Source organism: Nicotiana tabacum, chromosome 1 (genome assembly GCF_000715075.1).
Source record: "Nicotiana tabacum cultivar K326 chromosome 1, ASM71507v2, whole genome shotgun sequence".
Classification (NCBI taxonomy): Eukaryota; Viridiplantae; Streptophyta; class Magnoliopsida; order Solanales; family Solanaceae; genus Nicotiana; species Nicotiana tabacum.
Genome location: NC_134080.1, coordinates 18,013,348 through 18,031,238, shown reverse-complemented (window position 1 = coordinate 18,031,238; position 17,891 = coordinate 18,013,348). Strand labels below are relative to the sequence as shown.

Below are 17,891 nucleotides of genomic sequence, written 5' to 3'. Positions count from 1 at the left end.
TAAGAAATAAATGTGAAATGAGACTACGAATTAGATAATTTGACCGCGTATCTGAAGCCACTTTATTCTTTTCGAAACGGCGTTTGGACGGCGGCTACATACCCGTTCGACCCGGTTCAATCTCCCGACAATGTGAATTTCGGGTCATAGTCATAGCGTCGGAGACAATTCAACTTTGGGGCTTTCAACAGTCAACGTTCGAAATTTACCTCATATTACGACTCAACCCCTTTTTCTCTCTCTCTCTGTTGATTGTTAAACCACTGAGAATTTCAAATTCGATCACAAAGTCACAGCGATCTGTTTGATTGATCAATTATTAAAGGTCACAAAGAGAGAGATATACATACATATAATTGAAACTATTGTCGGTGAAAATTAAAAAATGTCGATGTCTGATTCCGATACATCGTCGCAGGGAAGCGATTACAAGTACTTCCGGCAAGTTTCCCGTGACAGTGAGTATTTTATTTGCATAATTTGCTTAACTTTTTGCTTCCAAATGATATGATTTCAGCCTAATTTGGTGCTACTTTAAGGGTATTAATGATCACAATTTTAGTTGAATAGAAATGTATCGTCTTGATCCAGTCTCGTAAATTGTGTTGTGAGGAATTATAATTACTCCAGCTCCTTTTGAAATCTGTAACATATATTTATGTAGCTACTTTCCATCTCAAAAAAAATATTTTTGTAGCTACTGAATGATTTTTCTTTAAGACAAATTGTAATGATCCTTAAAATTTTAAGACAAATTGTTTACCGTTGTTGTAATGAAATGTGCTAGAATAAAGCGGAGCGGACTAGTTGGGAATCGAGGCATAGTTTGTTGAATGATTGGATGCTTAATTTATGTTAACTTGCTTATGTTCATTTGAGAATTAGTGTTTGGTGATGTAATCAGCGAAGTCCTTGATTCTTTTTTCTTTTTGTGGAAGATAAAATGTTAGAGTATTGGATTGAAATGAACGCGAGTCCTCAGGATAGTATGTTATATTCATTATCAGTGACCTAAAATTAGGCTACCTCACGTGTTTAAACCCTGCAGTAGGCAAAATCTTGCTATTTAAGTGGAGAAGGGTAGGGGGCATAGCCTATTATCCAGCGAGTTTCAAATCGTGATATCACTAGCCCTTGGGGATTTCGCGGTTATAAACAACAACAACAACCCAGTATAATCCCACAAATGGGGTCTGGAGAGGGTAGTGTGTACGCTGACCTTACCCCTATACGGAGGCGAGGCTGTTGATTTCGCGGTTATAAAAAAGTTAGAATTTTATTGTTAACTAATGTGATTGTCGTGAAGTCTTGTATTAAAGTAAGATTTTTTTACTGCATCTAGGTGGTAGTATAATTAAATTGGTGGCGGAGGTTTATGGTGTTGGATTTGGGTTCTGCAGCCTATAATGTTGCATTATATTGTGGGAAGCATATGAACCTCAGGATATTTGGTGCTGAGTCTCCATTTCTGGAAAATGGTTAAGAGTTTTATTCTTCATGCGTAAATTCCTTTAGATTACCAGACAACTGTTGCGGCTTTTATCATCCACTATGTCCAGCATCATCAACTGTAGCTTACTTGGTTGTTCACCGTACTAATAATGTGAGCTTGAAATGATACCCTTTGTTCTAGTGTAAGCTAAGAAAATGATCTGGAGTAATCGTAACTAATGTAATAAAGAAATATTTACTCTACAAAATCTAGGAAGTACTAACGGGACTTTTAGGGGTCGTTTGGTTTGAAGACAAGTTATATTGGGATTAGCTATGCTGAGATTAGTTATACGGAGATTAGTTATGCTAGGATTAGTTACCTTGGTATTATTTCTTATTGATGTTTGGTATATTGTATTAATTTTGGTTATTGTCAATTTTACTGCGTTATCCTGGGATAACTTATCCTGAAATAACTATTCTACCCGCTGGCAGGTATAAGTTATCCCAGCACTATTTTTAATCCTGAGATAACTTATCCCAGGATTAGTAACCAAACATAAGGTTATACTAAATTTTTTCCCAAGATTAGTTTTGTTTATCCATCATACCTTTTCGTTGACCCCTTATTATTTAAAGAGAGACGTCAAGTTTATTGGTTGAACTAAAAAAGACAGTAGGTCATTTTCTGTCGGATGGATGGCATGCAACTCATAAAACTGACTCTGCCACTACATATGAAACTATAAACTCCTCAACAAGAAAATGCTAGGACAAATGATTGAATTATCTAAATGCCTCAACAAGAAAGGATTGTTTTGGAAATTATTAAATCTAAAACCATCATTACTTTACACTTCATAACATCCACAATCTCCCAAGTTTGAAATAAATTCTGGATGGAGTGTCTTGTCAGGGCAGTTTTTGGCATGGGATTTTAAAGGAAGTCATGGTCAACACAAATGTAGTGATAGGGAAGTTAACCTCTGGGGCATGGCATTCATACACCTATAAGAACCATGCAAATATGCGTTATTGAGTTAAATGATTGTTGGTTGTAACAAACCGAGATGATATTGTAATCATGATAGTCAGATAAGATTATACGACATCAGATAATGCATAGATTTAAGTTAGATATATATTTCTGGTCAGATGTTGATGATTCAGAATATAGGGGCTTTAGACTAGCATCGCATTCGTCTTGCAATGTTTAGACTTCCTTTTTAACAACTTTATCTCTGAATTTTAATGCTTTAATCCTTTGAATGGCCTTAAACAATGTTATCTTTTATCCTTGTATAAGCAATTTCATGGCATAAGATAATTTCTGAATATGCTATATTGTTAATAGGGATCATAGAAAACACCCAGTTCTATACGTTGTTGCTTAAATGTGATGCCTTATTTTAGATATCAAACAACTGCCCTAGTTTGGACTTCTCGCTTTTGGTACAAGTTCGTTCTACTTGTTATTTTTAGAACTTCCGTAATATCTTAGGCAGGATATGTCTAGGCCCAAGACAATGTTTGTGGACTTTGAGAACAAGTGCGACTTTCTTTTACCCATTTGGACTTGCACTACCTAAGCCCCAATGATTTTTTGGACTTAAGAGTTATTATTAAGCCATCAACTCCAAGCTTGAGTCCTATTTTTTTCCTCTTTTCTCCTATCGACAACGGGCTCTACATTTCTTTTCCTTTTCTTGATAAGGTGAGGTAATTTTATTAATATCAGTACCAAGAAGGTATGAAATAGAGTACAAAAGAAGCAGAATATCAATTTATGCTATTGACTCAAAGAGTCTGAAAAGGGGTTGCTATCAAGAGGGGTTGCTCTGATGGTAAGCAACCTCCACTTCCAACCAAGAGGTTGTGAGTTCGAGTCTCCCCAAGAGCAAGGTGGGAAGTTCTTGGAGGGAAGGATGCCGGGGGTCTATTTGGAAACAGCCTCTCTACCCCAGGGTAGGGCTAAGGTCTGCGTACACACTACCCTTCCCAGACCCCACTAAGTGGGATTATACTGGGTTGTTGTTGTTGTTGTACTCAAAGAGTCTGAAAAAATCCAAAAACTGTTACATACTATCCTAATGTGTTTCCTTTGCATCAGAACTATAAGTTCTGTAAGAATTTAAACTTGACAAAAGAAATATTCTCACCCTTCCCTTCAACACACATCCTTTTTGTTTCAAGCCACACAGTCCAGATGATACACATACACATGGGAATAGTCTTCCAAATCTATTTGCATCTGCTGTCCACCCTATGTCCTTCCCAACATAGTAGAAGTTGTTTGACATCTTGTGGCATTACCCATCTTACTCCAAACAGGTTGAGAAATAGAGACGAAATCTGCCAAGTGTAGCTGCAATGTAACAATAAATGGCTGCAATTCTCCAAAGAACTACTGCAAAGAAAGCATCTGTTACATAGTGAAATACCCCTCTTCAATTTATCTTGAGTAAGACATTCTCCCTTGCTGCTACCAAAGCAAAACATGAAACTTTAGATGGAACGATAGATTTGCAAATCAGTTTCCGAGGCCCAATCAGCCGGCTGCTGTAGGAATCATATATAGGGACTACTAACAGAAAAAGATTCAGACTTGCTAGCCAACCAAACCTGGGAATCTCTCGTATTTTCATCTAGCACCATGTTGCAAAATCATCAGCATAATCTAGAATTTGAAGTTACCGTTGTTCAAGGTCAGAGTTGGCTTGAATAGGTGCTAGAGGTGCTCTGCTGGGGTTGGCATTTGGTTTCAAGCATCTAAAATACTTGAAGTCAGCGAGCTTGGAGTCTTATTACTGCCAGCAGTCAAATGTCACTCCTTAGCACTCGTTAGCTGGAGGCGGAGGGCAAGATTAGTGGCACTAAAACCAAAATAAGGTGGACCATAGAAAAGACTTAAAATGGACTTGTGACTGCTGTTCTTTCCCCTGTTTTGGAGAGAGATAGAGAGGTGAGTCAAATGATTGCCTAGCAATGGCAGGAGCCCATTGGCCATTTGTCCAAAGCTAGGAGCAAACAAACAGCTGCTAGATATAATGAGGTTATGACGTGAGGATGCTCATTTAAGGAGCTGAAAACCATTGAACAGCTTGTTTTACCAAGAAAAGGATAAGGAAAGCTTTTGCGGCATCCATTGAAATCCTTCAGTCAATCAACTAGCCTCAGTTTCAAACTAGTTCGAGTCGATTATATGAGTTCTATATATCCTTTTCACTCAATTGAACACCTTACTTACTTGTTTTGCCAATGTTGCACTAAGATTATAAGGGAATATAGCAGATTGTCACCCTGGGAATAGACAAATGAGGCTGCTCTAGTGACAAGAACACTCTACCTCCAATCAACAGGTTGGGAGTTTGAGACAACGAGGAAGCAAAGAGGGAAGGACCACTGTTGACTCCTGCTTGGGAGGGTTGGGAGAACGGGGCTTTACCATATAAGAGAAAGATTGACACTCTAGGAGTAAATGGAAATGCTTTGCAACTAAAGAGCGAAGAAGTAGCTACGATGTTGATACACATCTTAACCTAAATTGTCTGCGCCTGTCACAACGACCTCCCTGTTTGTTTGCCTGTTTAGCTAAGCACTCTGACTGAACGCGTAATTTCCAGCACTCTGACTGAACGCGTAATTTCCTTTCTAGTTCCCTTTTCATCTAGAAGAATATTATTGAAGTATGTTGCTAAAAACCAAGAATTGTTGAAATATGACTAAGCTTTAGATGAGTGGCTCTAAGAGGAATTTGTCAATGTTCAGTTGGGATATTTATTATTATTTTTTAAATTGTTTTTGATCACTTATGATGTTTGTGATGGGAAAAGGGTTCTCATTTATGGAGTTGTTACTTGCTTCTTTCTGCCATGATTTCTTGTAAGGGTGTTAAACGGGCTGGGTCAGCCCGGTTCCGGACCGGCCCAGACCAGTTAAAACCGGAACCGGTCCGGACCGGTAGAAGAGGGCTGGGTTAAGGGTGTAGGGGGGGTTTGGTCCGTTCACATTTTGACCACCGGTTAACCGAACCGGTCAAACCCGGTCAACGAACGACACTGTTCATCCGGTTAACCGACCCAGACCGGTTTAAAGGTAACAATTTTTTTTTTTTAAAATGTGGGCTCAGATTCTGACCGTTGGCAACGGTCCATTTCACATTATGGCCGTTGCCCAACGGCTTAATTGCATTTTTAGCCCATTTTTGTTTTTTTTTAAATAAATTAACCCCCCTTTGAAAAACTATAAATACCCCCCCCCCCCCTTCCTCATTTCTTCACTCATCTCTCAATTCTCAATCTCAATTCAAGACTTCAAGTTAAATCATGCCTCGTACTTCTAGAGTGCGCTCATATGTTTGAGAACACTTTGAGGTGGTAGAAGAAAATGAAGAAGTTCAGAAAGTAAAGTGCAAGAACTGTGGTCAAGTCTTAAATCTTCGTTCAAAGTCTGGCACAGGCAGTTTAAAGAGGCATATAAAGTATTGTCTTGAGCGTCCTCCGGAAAATCGAATTTAAGTTGGTTTGAGACATTTTGTGTTATTTTAAAATTATTAGACGTATTTATGCTTAATGTTTTAGTTTGTTAGATTAATTTGAAGTATTATTAATTTATTATGCATGAAAATTTAGTTATACTATTTTTTTGTTAATTTACTTGTTAAATGCAAACTTCAATTTTGTAATTTTGAAATAAATGTAGCACTTGCAATTTATAAGTGCCATTTTTTCCCATCTTCATTGTATTCTTTATATTTTTACTTTATATTAATATAACTTACAATAGTTATACAAAATACACAAAAAAAATTAAAAATACACTAAATCCGGCCCGGCCCGGCCCCCTCAACCCGTACGGTTCAATTTTACCCCGATGAACCCGAACCCGTTAAACCCGGTAAGCCCCAACCTGTAACCGGCCCGGACCATAACCCGTACGGGTACAAAAAATCCCAACCCAGCCCGACCCGGCCCACTCGTTAAACACCCTTAATTTCATGTCAGCATGTTGCTAATTAATGCACTTCAGGATCTGCTATAGGTCTCCATCCAGTTAATCATTTTCTACTATCTTTACAAATAGAGCTCTCAAGTTGCAGCCTTATGAGAAATACATGATAAATTATGTGTTTGTTAGCAACTAATGATTATCTCAAGTTCTGCCTTAAGAGTCTTATTCCTTCGCCACTTATTCTCACTTGCAGTGAAGTGTATTCGTCTAATATTCTGTTTGTATCAACCTATTCCATCCACTTCTTTCTATATTTTGTAGGATTACTATATGAAATGCTCAGGTCAGCCAAGGCAAAAGACTCAAAATCAGCATGGAAGGTACAGCGACTACAATCTGTTTCACAATTTGGAGAATTTATGAAAATTTTCACTGCAAATTATGTGATTTCAAATGAAAACGTGTTCCTTATCTATTCAATGATATAAATTTTGAAACTCCTAGCTTTATGACACTGAATGTTGCTTGTAAGTATTCTTTAGGAACTATTTTTCGGAAAAAGTTAGGAACTTCGTCTTATGTGTAAGATCTCATAGATATCATTTATGGTACAAATTGTACTCTTCTGCCATCACACACCCTCCAACAAAATCTGATGCCTTTGAGGTTAGAAATGATTTTTGTTGCACTTTCACATGCTGCTAATGTTGCATTTATGGTGTGATCACCTTTAATTCAACCTTTTTTCTCTTTTCGGAATTATAGCATTTTAGTTACTTCACACCTCAGATATTTATATAAATAGACTCAGGTACTCGTCCTGGGGGTTTTCAACTTCGTGCTTTCTGTTGGTGCTTGTCATATATCGTTGTTATAAAAAGTTATGCCCTCACTTTTTGAAAGGTTATGAATATACCAATTCATGACAAGGTTATGCCCTCACTTTTTTTCAAAGTGGCCGGAAATACTTCTATTAAATTCCGAAAGACTACAGTTCGATGAAACACATAGACAGCTCTTCTATTGATTGATCCTCTATCCTGCAGGTACTCATCATGGACAAACTAACTGTTAAAATAATGTCATACGCATGCAAGATGGCAGATATTACAGAGGAAGGAGTTTCATGTAAGTATTAAAAAACCAGTCTAATTGATGGTTGTGTATAAGTTTACCTTATCAAAACAAAAAAGAATAAATTTTTGTATAAGGTTAACATGCTTTCAGATGTGAGACGTACTTATGTATTTGTGTATACACTTACACATACGAACATTTTCCGTGTCCAGATTGTATAGATGGCTCTCGACATGTAGTTAAATATGCAAATTGTTTTCTTTTCTTCCTAGGTTTATGTGGTCTTAAAAGTTTCACTGGAATGTATAGAAGATGATGCTTGTAGCGTCACAGAATGAAGTAAAGAACATAAATGATATTGGTGGTGTCATGTAGCGGGTGACATCTCTGTTGCAGACTTACAGTTATAATCTTGCCCTCTTCAACCTATTCACCTTTTACGTCACTGAATAGGATGTAGTGTTTTTACTTTTGTGCATTTCTAGCAAGCTACATTTTCCAGTTTACCATATATATGAAGTGCAAAATTACCCTATTCATGACATTTCTGCGGATTATTATCTTTTCCTCTGAAGGTGTAAGTGCAATTTATCTTTTACTGGTCGCCTGGTGCTTTTCTCCCTTTTCTGTTAAAGATTGTCAAACCTAAAGTTGGACCAGAGAAACATGTATTAATGCCTGAGGAAGAATATAAAACAAAGTCTTATTGCTATAGAATGTAGCAGTTAACAAAAGTTTCATGGGACAACACCATAGCATGTTCTGATCCTGTGGTTTGTCTGTTACTATTGTCTATTGGTAGATGATTGTTAATGAAAATTGATCTTGAACGAGTGAAATAGCAATTGCTGACTGTGTCTGCTGGGTCTTCAGTTCAGAGGTGTGGGGTTATGTAAATTCACTGGTTACCTCTCTTGTATAATACTGAACTTGATCGTTAAAAGCATCCGCTTCTGATGTTTTTTTGCAGTGGTTGAAGACATATACAAACGACGGCAGCCACTCCCCTCAATGGATGCTATATACTTCATCCAGCCAACAAAAGAAAAGTACTGAATGCTCCCCTTATAATTTCTTTGTTTGTCTTTCATATCGTCTAGCATTTTTAGGTTTATGCTTCTATGTTGCAAATTAAGTTCTTTTCGCTTTGTACCCTCAGGGTGCTTGATTTGCACCACCGCATGGTTATTTTTCTCAGAAATGGATGCTATATGCTTCATCCAACCAACAAAAGAAAAGTACTGAATGCTCCCCTTATATTTTCTGTGTTTGCCTTCCTTATAATTCAATCTTTCATATCGTCTAGCATTTTTAGTTTTATGCTTTTATGTTGCAAATTAAGTTCTTTTCGTTTTGTACTCTCAGGGTGCTTGATTTGCACCACCTCATGGTTATTTTTTTCTTAGAAGAAAATAAAATGATAGGCTTCTCAAAAAGAAAATTAAATGATAGGGTGCAAGAAGCATGTACTGAGAGTGCAACTCAAAGAACTCCGTATTTTTAGAAAAATGAAGATATTAAGTAGTCATAAAAATATAAAATATAGAGTGCAAATCACAAAAAAGAAACAACATTAGGTTGCAAAATGCTGCAAATAAGCATTTTTATAAATTCTGGGTGCTTAAATATTTATGGAATTAGTTGATTACATTTGTTGAGTTTGATCGTTATACCTCCATTTTGGAATCTTTATATTTGGCACAATGTAATCATCAATGCTTACAAACTCCACAAACTATTTAGAAGTTGAATTACTAAACTATTCAGAATTGAACTCTTGTAGTGCTTTCCTCTTAACTCATGTACTTTGACCAATATGATATACCCATAAAATTAGCATTTATAATCCTATCCAGTCAAATGATTTCAGATAAATGGGACGGGGAAGACTTATACCATTTATTCTAATATGAATCAATATGCTCTTAATAAATCTATTCTACTTCATTATTTTCTTTTATAAGTATGGTAAACTTTTATAGATGCATGACCAGCAATAAATCTATTCTGCTTTCAGTTTTGGTATCCTTCACCATAATGTATGACGATAGAAGTTAAATTGGGGTCACTAAGAACTTTTGAGGTTGCAGCATGTTAAGTATGTGATAATTTTTGTTTTTTAATCATGAATTTTTGACCCTGATCACGGAGGAGTATGGCTTTGTATCTTGTCTATGAATGTTTTTTTTTAATCTTTTCCTTTTGATAGGCAATCTTATCTATGCATGTCATTTAAAGGTTATCTTGTCTATGAATTTGCTTTGAACATAAGTTATCATGCAGAGTTTAGAGGGACACACAGATATTACGAGCAATTGGTTTAATCACTCTTATCGCAAGCTCCATTTGTAATAGAGGTTTTACCTACCATTCTGTTTTGGTTCTTCTCCAAGGGTGATCCACAAATTTTCCTATTATTTTTTTCAACTGAGATTTTGATATAGAAGGATCTTTTCATTTCGTCTTGCCGCAATCATCAAAGATTATATGTAGATTCTCTACTTTTTGGTGTACTGCTTGTATACGGGATGTTTCCCATTATCAATAAAATTTGTTACCTTATTGAACAAAAAAATCACCAAAGATTATTGTGACGCTATTAGCAGAACTTCTGTTGATAAGTGTTGTTATTACTAAGCTAGCCCTTATGTACTTGTTACTAATATCAGGCTTGCTGTTGATCTATATTTAAATATGTACAGGTAGCTTCTCTGTCTTTACACATGCAGAACTTGTCATTAACCTTTTATTTTGTTTGCAGTGTTGTGATGTTTCTATCTGACATGGCTGGTAAATCACCTTTGTACAGAAAGTACGTCCTGAAATATCTTATTCTTGAGTTTCATTCTCAATGCCTTTTGTCTTGGTCATATGTTTTTATTGACAAATGTGCTCTAGTTTGTTAACTTCCTTTTGATAGAAATAATGAATCCATGTATTATAGCTATAAAGGCACTAATTCATATAATTGAAAGAAAGAAGTTACTTGACATCCTGTTTGATGGGGAAAAAGATACTATGTATAGGCGGAGGACATTTTGGGAGAAGAATTGTCTGCTCCAAGTCTAAGTTGATAAAACGCTTTCTCACTTAACCCCGTACGTCCAATCTCTCTGCCTCTCTTATATCTAGGAGCTTTTTTCTAGACTAGTAAGATTCTATCAAGATTGGCCTATGCAGTAATTAACTTAAAGATAGATTGCTCTTTGTGAAAATCCACGTTTTCTTTTACTGAATGCACTATAACATAGTGCACATACAGTCCCACCTAAATGCAATTTGTGTGAGAAGACAGCTGTGTAATAAGTTACCCACATTTAGGCCTCTATCCTTTTTATGAGGACGAGAAGGTCCCAATGCACATATGAATATTCATGGTATGAGAAGCCAGCTGTTTATCTCAACTTGGTCTATTCTCTATATCCTAAAGCCTGATTGTCAAAACTTAGCTTCCCTTTCTAAAGATAGAGGGAAACTTGACTTTGTCAAAAGGATAGGGAAACCTTAATATCTTATATGTCAAGAGTCTGATTTGCTTGGTTATCGCTTCTCCTTTCTTTCTCTCTCATCCTCTACTCTTCTTCATTTCCTTTCAGGGCATTTGTCTTCTTTAGTTCACCTATTGCTAAAGAGTTGGTTAGTTACATAAAGAGGGATTCAAGTGTTCTGTCTCGCATTGGTGCCTTGAGAGAAGTTATCATCCTTCTTTTGTGAAATCTTTTCTTCAGCTATTTTTACTTCTTATTGCTTGAATTGGTCACAGTTCTTATTGAGGGTTTTGTTGTGCAGATGAATTTGGAGTATTTTGCTAATGATATCCAGGTATGTGATGATGCATCACTCAGAAGGTCATGAATTTTTTGTGATTACTCTGCTTTGATTCCTGTGCTTAACTAGAGAATTTAAGTTCTGGGGGGCTTTCCTTTGTTATCATTGATACTGCAGGAAACCGAGGACCATATTGTAATATAGCAAACTGCTTGACTGTTACTTTCTCTTATAAGAAGGTATTTCGATGCAACAGCTCTAAATATGGCATATTTTTGCCAGCAGATTTTCCCCTGGGGTTGTATAGAATACTGGTCTATGAGGTTGCAAAATGGATTGATCCTTGTTCTTGATAATTTTAGAAGAACCAGAGTTAAATAACATCATGCCCAGTTGGATGTCTTACCTGAACTTTGCTTTTCTTTCATTATTTAGAGCAAGGACATAATAACAAAGGAACTTTATGTAGTGTATCAATTCCTCTCCTCCTTCCATGGTGTATGCATGTGAAAGGAAAAAAGAACATGATAGGTCCAATTATTTATTTGATATCCTGACCATATCCCCTTGGCTCTCAAGCACTTTTATCCTCTTCCGTGCAGTTATTACACGCACGAATTATCACCTAATATGAGCTTTTTAACCGAAAAATCCTCAAGGGACAGCTGGCGTATAGCTTCTAACTCGATGGATAATGAGCCCACGGTAGGGTTCGAACTCGTCACATGTGTCTAACCTAGACATTAAGCTACGCTGTTACCATTGAACGAAAGCCCTGGGCTCAGTCTGGAGCTTTTTCCTAAGTCATTCTTTTCAATCCACTTTAGTTCTTTCATAGTGAAGGCATGTCCATATTTGATTTAAGTGAAATCTTTTCATAGCTCGCATTTCTTACTTTCTATGGGTCATCTAATTAACAACTTGAAATGATTCAACATGAAAACAAAAGTGACATTGTTTTATATATCTAGAGTTTAACAACTGTATCATAGTTGTCAGTTCCAGGAATTTCAGAGCTTCTTACTTAATCTTTTGTCGTTAATCTGAATGAGAAATGAGATTATAGAGGGGAAGGTGGCCCTTCAGCAATGCATTGTCTGGGGAACTCTTTTGTATTATTTACTAATATGGTCCTATAGGTTGATAAACCATCTCTCTGAGGTTTTGTAATCGATCTATCACTTTCTTACACATGCATATTACCCTACAGTGTTTTACCACCGATAATGAGAGGGCGCTTGAAGAACTCTATGGAGATGAGGAAGGTTCTCGGAAGGGTGATTTGTGTTTGAATGTGATGGCCAACCGTATTGCTACAGTTTTTGCTTCATTACGGGTAAGCATTTAGATCTTGATCTGGAGCTTTCGAGCATGGAAACGCCCTTGCTAAAATTAATTTCTACAGGAATTTCCTTATTTGCGCTACCGTGCTGCGAAATCGCTTGATCCTACTACCATGACAACCTTTCGGGATTTAATTCCTACGAAGCTTGCAGCTGCTGTTTGGAATTCTCTTGCAAAGTACAAATCTACTCTTCCTCACTTTCCACAGACAGAAACATGCGAGTTGCTTATTCTGGATAGATCAGTAGACCAGGTTTTAGTTGATGTTGTTTCCTCCATTCTCATTGTAATCTTGTCTAGTTTTCATTTTCTTGAGTTGCTTCTCTGTCACCCTCTGTTTTACAGATTGCTCCCATTATACACGAGTGGACATATGACGCAATGTGCCATGACTTGTTAAACATGGAGGGAAATAAATATGTGCATGAGGTGAGTTGTGCCTTCTGAGTCTCTATAATGGAAATGCTGTTGAATATACCCTAATAGTGACATTTTACTGTAAGGCTAGGTTCCTGGCAAAGCAGGTGGCCCTCCTGAGAAGAAAGAGGTTCTTTTGGAGGATCATGATCCTATCTGGTTAGAGCTCCGCCATGCACACATTGCAGATGTAGGTCTTGTGCATAGCTAGCTTTTAAATCAGGAATAGAACGTGTTTATGCTATCTCTAACCAGTAATTGGTTTGTCAGGCTAGTGAAAGGTTGCATGAGAAGATGACAAACTTTGTGTCAAAAAATAAAGCTGCTCAAATGCATCAAGGTTCAAGGTCAGTCGCAATTAACGCAATTTATGAAACCTTTTCTAAACGTTTTCACTTGAGTGTGAGTGAAAATGCTTTGTCATGATACAAATTGAAAATCTATGCGATCTGCAAGAGGTGACATCTGGGATTCTGGTTGATTCAGACAATATGGGACCTGAGAGTATGTGAGATGCTGTAGAATTCTTAATCGAAAACTTCATATTTACAAGTTGAACACATGTTAGGCTATTTTCATCTACTAGAAAACGTCTTATCCGTTTATTTGTTAATCCTAAAACAGTTTGCAGCATGAGATCCTATTTTTATTTGGGTAAACTGGAAATACCTGCAAGTTTGGTCATCCAGGCACTGTTTTCCCTCAATTCCGTAGATTCTAACTCTGATAGGTTATGTTGCTTAATCCACCTTTCTCGAAATTGTAGAGACGGTGGTCAATTATCTACACGGGATTTGCAAAAGATGGTTCAGGCTTTACCTCAATACAGTGAACAAATTGAGAAGCTTTCCCTCCATGTTGATGTGAGTCTTCTGAAAATTTCACTTGGTAGTTTAATCTTTTAAGTCTGAAATTTGATGCTTTATCTGCACTTTTGAATGTAAAGCAACTAAATATGCTTCTGTCATTTGCTTTTCTGGATAAGAAACACTGTTTATGTAATTCATTAAAGCCTAATTGTGAACTAATGTAGGCTCTTGCTCTCTGTAATTTTATCATGTCTATTCTGGTATTATGGCAAATTGCAGGTCACTCAAATGTGCGTAATATGGGTTTACGTCATGTGTGCAAGTTAGATGAAGTTGTCAGAACTTTTCTACCATTTTGGCATTAACACATAATTTGGAAGGAAGATGATTAAAACTAATAGTTAAATTACATCCAAATTTTTAAAAATTGTTTATGAAAAAACTACAGGCATTTGGGATTCTATGTTAACATGTTTCATCTAGTCCAGATTTCCTTCGGAAAAGTTATTATTTTTCCAGCTATATTAACATTACTCTACTTATATAAAATGCAAGTCAAATTAACTCAACGTTCCTGGTCAAAACTATCTTAAACAACATAAAAATGGAGGTGAAATATATTTGATCAACATCCATTATCCCTAAGAGTGCCAGACGAGCTGATTTTATCTTCCAATGAATTATTATTCTTATTCTTCTAAGAGGCTGCTAGTCAGATTTACTCAGTTCTTATGTCTAGCCAAACTCTGTTGTATTAGATAGAGAGGGAGACATATATAGAAACACATCTAGATGCTCCTAACAAGTGCCAGAAAAGATGGCATCTTCTGATAAATCATTGCCACATCTTATCCAGAAAAAAAGAAAGTTAAATGCACATGAACAGGTTGCTGAAAAGATCCATTGACCCTTGCAAGTATTAAAACACACTGTATTTTTCTAGTGCTTCACTTGAGTTAGCACAATATTCTGTGTGATCTATGAGTTTATCTTTGATAGGGAGAGTTTCATTGTGATGGTGAGTGGTCAGGGGACGTTGTGAGTAGCTGTAGAGTATTCTTTGTTTTTATGTGTGCTGGCGGAATAACCTTTAACAGGTCATGCTTTACTTGAGCACATATTAATTCAGTGTTTTGTGGATATGGTGGATAAAACCTTTTATTGAAGACGCCATCGGTGTTCTGATGGCCATGCATTTTTTCCCTAATTCAGATTGCTGGGAAGCTAAACAGAATTATTAGGGAGTCAAGTCTAAAAGAAATTGGACAATTAGAGCAGAACCTTGTTTTCGGAGACGCAGGAACTAAGGATCTGATCAATTTCCTGAGGGTTAATCAGGTAGAGATGGTATAAGGTTGTTAGACCTCCATAATGTAGATCTGTTTATCTGAGCAATTAGTTTCCATCTGCAGGATGTGACACGGGAAAACAAGTTACGGTTATTGATGATTTATGCAGCCGTTCATCCTGAGAAGCTTGAAAGCGACAAACTCTCCAAGTTAATGGAGGTTGGTGATTTGTTGTTGTCATCTCTAATATCTATTTCGAATAAGTATCACCATATGTGGAGATTCTTTTTATCTTGGGTGAACTATTAACAGCTTGAAAATCTGAATAAAGTGGTCGCTACTGCATGTTATGGTCTCCCCAATGGTCCAAAACACAAATTTGCTGTTTGATTTGAATTCTCTATATGCATTATTTAATTCTGATTGCTTTTCATGTTAACTTGTGTCATCTGGAACTGCATTGACTATTTTACTTTAATACTATTCTGAATGGTTGACAACGTTGCTTTAAATCTATGGGGACTACTTTATACATATGAGCACTCACATTCTTATCCCGTTAGTTGGCGAGATTGCCCCAAGATGACATGAATGCTGTGTACAATATGAGATTGCTGGAGGGATCATCGGATAATAAGAAAAGCTCACTAGGACCTTTCTCTCTCAAGTTTGACGTTCACAAGGTACACAATTGGCTGTCAAATAGTTTTCATTCATGATGAGCTCCTTCTGATGTAGTTTTCCTTGTTCTATTTTTTATGACAGAAGAAGCACGCTGCTAGAAAAGACCGTACTGATGAAGCAGCAACATGGCAGTTGTCTCGTTTTTACCCAATGATAGAGGTAGGCCATAGGCGACATGGGGTGTATTATGACACCATTTCTATGAATGGCTGATTCTGACTATGTTTGGTCGTCATTGTTCTAGATGTAAAGCCAAATATGTCAATACTTGACAATTCAGGTCGCTTCCGCATTCCTCTCCCCTCACAATCCCCCCCCCCCCCCCAAAAAAAAAAAACACACACACACACACACACAAAAAGTGGGACATGACTATTAGCTCCGACAGCAAGAAGAAAATCTAATATCAGGGTCTGGACACTGTAATTCATCACATTGATGGGTTGGGACGAGTTAGAGACTGAAGATACTGCTTTGTGTTGGTCGAGATAACTGATCAAAGCTTTTCTAATCTTGCAGGAACTTGTTGAAAAACTCAGTAAAGGGGAACTACCAAAGAATGACTATCCCTGCATGAATGATCCAAGTCCAACTTTCCATGGGACCTCTCAGTCTGCATCAGTACAAGCAAATCAAGTTCCAACTCCCCATTCAATGAGATCGAGAAGGACAGCTACGTGGGCCCGCCCTCGAAATTCTGATGATGGATATTCGAGGTACATCTTATTGCATCTGACCATTATACCTCTTGATATCATTTGTGCCAACAGTAGGCAATTATTGACAGGAAGTGCTTGTTTTCCCTTTTCACTGCACATTTGCCCATCCTCATCTTGCACCTGAGGGGATTAGCAGTCTGAATTCTTTCATTTTCTTGTAGTGATTCAATTCTCAGGCATGCATCAAGTGATTTCAAGAAAATGGGTCAACGTATTTTTGTATTTATAGTTGGTGGGGCTACGCGATCAGAGGTATTATTTTCTCAATCTTTTGCACTTCCTATTTTAGGCTTATATTTGGTTTTCTTGGTAGGATTTTAATGTTTTAGATTAAATGTAACATTCGTTAATCTCAAAGTTATTTCCTTCTATGTTTCAGTTGCGGGCTTGTCATAAGTTAACTACGAAGTTGAAGAGAGAAGTAGTTCTTGGTTCATCTAGCCTCGATGACCCTCCACAATTCATTACGGTATGACACTCCATCTGCTTCCTCCCATACTGCTAATTATTGTTTTCTACAGAATTGGAAGGTGCTTGCTTTTTTTGTTTTCGAGTTCCTGAATCTTGTTTTATGTTGTTTTTTGAATACCTGCTTCTCTTGCATTACTTTGGACCACAAATAATGTTTTGTAGAAAAGCAGGAGACACACATGAACCGTCTGGACTCCATGATTTGTTAATTGGAGAACTAGTTGTTGAGCTTTACTATCTACCTTTTCTAGTTCTATATGCTGGAATACTGATAGTCCAGTATCCGCGTTGAAGTTTAAGATATAAATGCCCATACTGACATGTGATGGTTGATTGTGTTGCAGAAATTAAAGCTCTTGACTGCAGATGAACTCTCGTTGGATGATTTGCAGATCTAAAAATGAATTGCTGGCGGAGATTGCGAGCAAATTCTTTATTTCCCAGGCTACCTTTCCATTTGTAATCATACCGAACTACGTTGATTCATTTCCATTTTTGACGTCTTTTGGTAGATGTCTGGCACGTTGAAGGGTAATGCAGAGTTGCGGGAGCATTCAGATTCCCTAGAATGTTATGCCACAAGTTATGCTTTATCAATGTGCCAAAAAAATGGGGTTTTGGGTGTGTTGTATCATTTTTATAGGTCCCATTCAAGACTGCATTGTGTGTATAATGTCATTTCTGTTAATATAGAGGGCCATTTGGAAGGAAAATGCTATAATTTGGTGTTTCTTCTCTTAGAAACCTTTTTTTTTTTCACATCTCTTTTCCGCACAGAATTTAGATTTAGAGAATAATAAAATGAAAATTTCCTAATTCAAAGAACCAAAAAACTTCTTAAATGTGTAGTAGTGGCTACTACTAGTGAGTAACAACTACGTCCTAAACAAGTAGGGGTCGGCAAAGTCACCACTACTAGTAAGTAATCA

The 17,891-nt window shown here is 37.0% G+C and overlaps 1 protein-coding gene across 2 annotated transcripts; it reads left to right on the top strand.

The window, feature by feature from the left end:
• Positions 1–36: 36 nt before the first annotated feature.
• LOC107806541 (SNARE-interacting protein KEULE) lies at positions 37–17,675 on the top strand. Of its 2 annotated transcripts, XM_016630709.2 has the most exons (21): positions 37–458; positions 6,706–6,764; positions 7,431–7,512; positions 8,432–8,510; positions 10,223–10,273; positions 11,058–11,154; positions 11,251–11,283; positions 12,440–12,565; positions 12,635–12,826; positions 12,919–13,002; positions 13,082–13,180; positions 13,261–13,337; positions 13,757–13,853; positions 15,012–15,137; positions 15,212–15,307; positions 15,652–15,771; positions 15,854–15,931; positions 16,292–16,488; positions 16,653–16,743; positions 16,871–16,960; positions 17,307–17,675. In XM_016630709.2, exons 1-21 carry the CDS (start codon positions 386–388, stop codon positions 17,358–17,360), a joined length of 2,001 nt encoding a protein of 666 aa, XP_016486195.1. In that variant the 5' UTR covers positions 37–385; the 3' UTR covers positions 17,361–17,675. The 2 variants fall into 2 exon arrangements, with proteins under 2 accessions (XP_016486195.1, XP_016486196.1); XM_016630710.2 differs by lacking the exons at positions 37–458; positions 6,706–6,764; positions 7,431–7,512; positions 8,432–8,510 and adding an exon at positions 8,633–8,699.
• Positions 17,676–17,891: the final 216 nt, after the last annotated feature.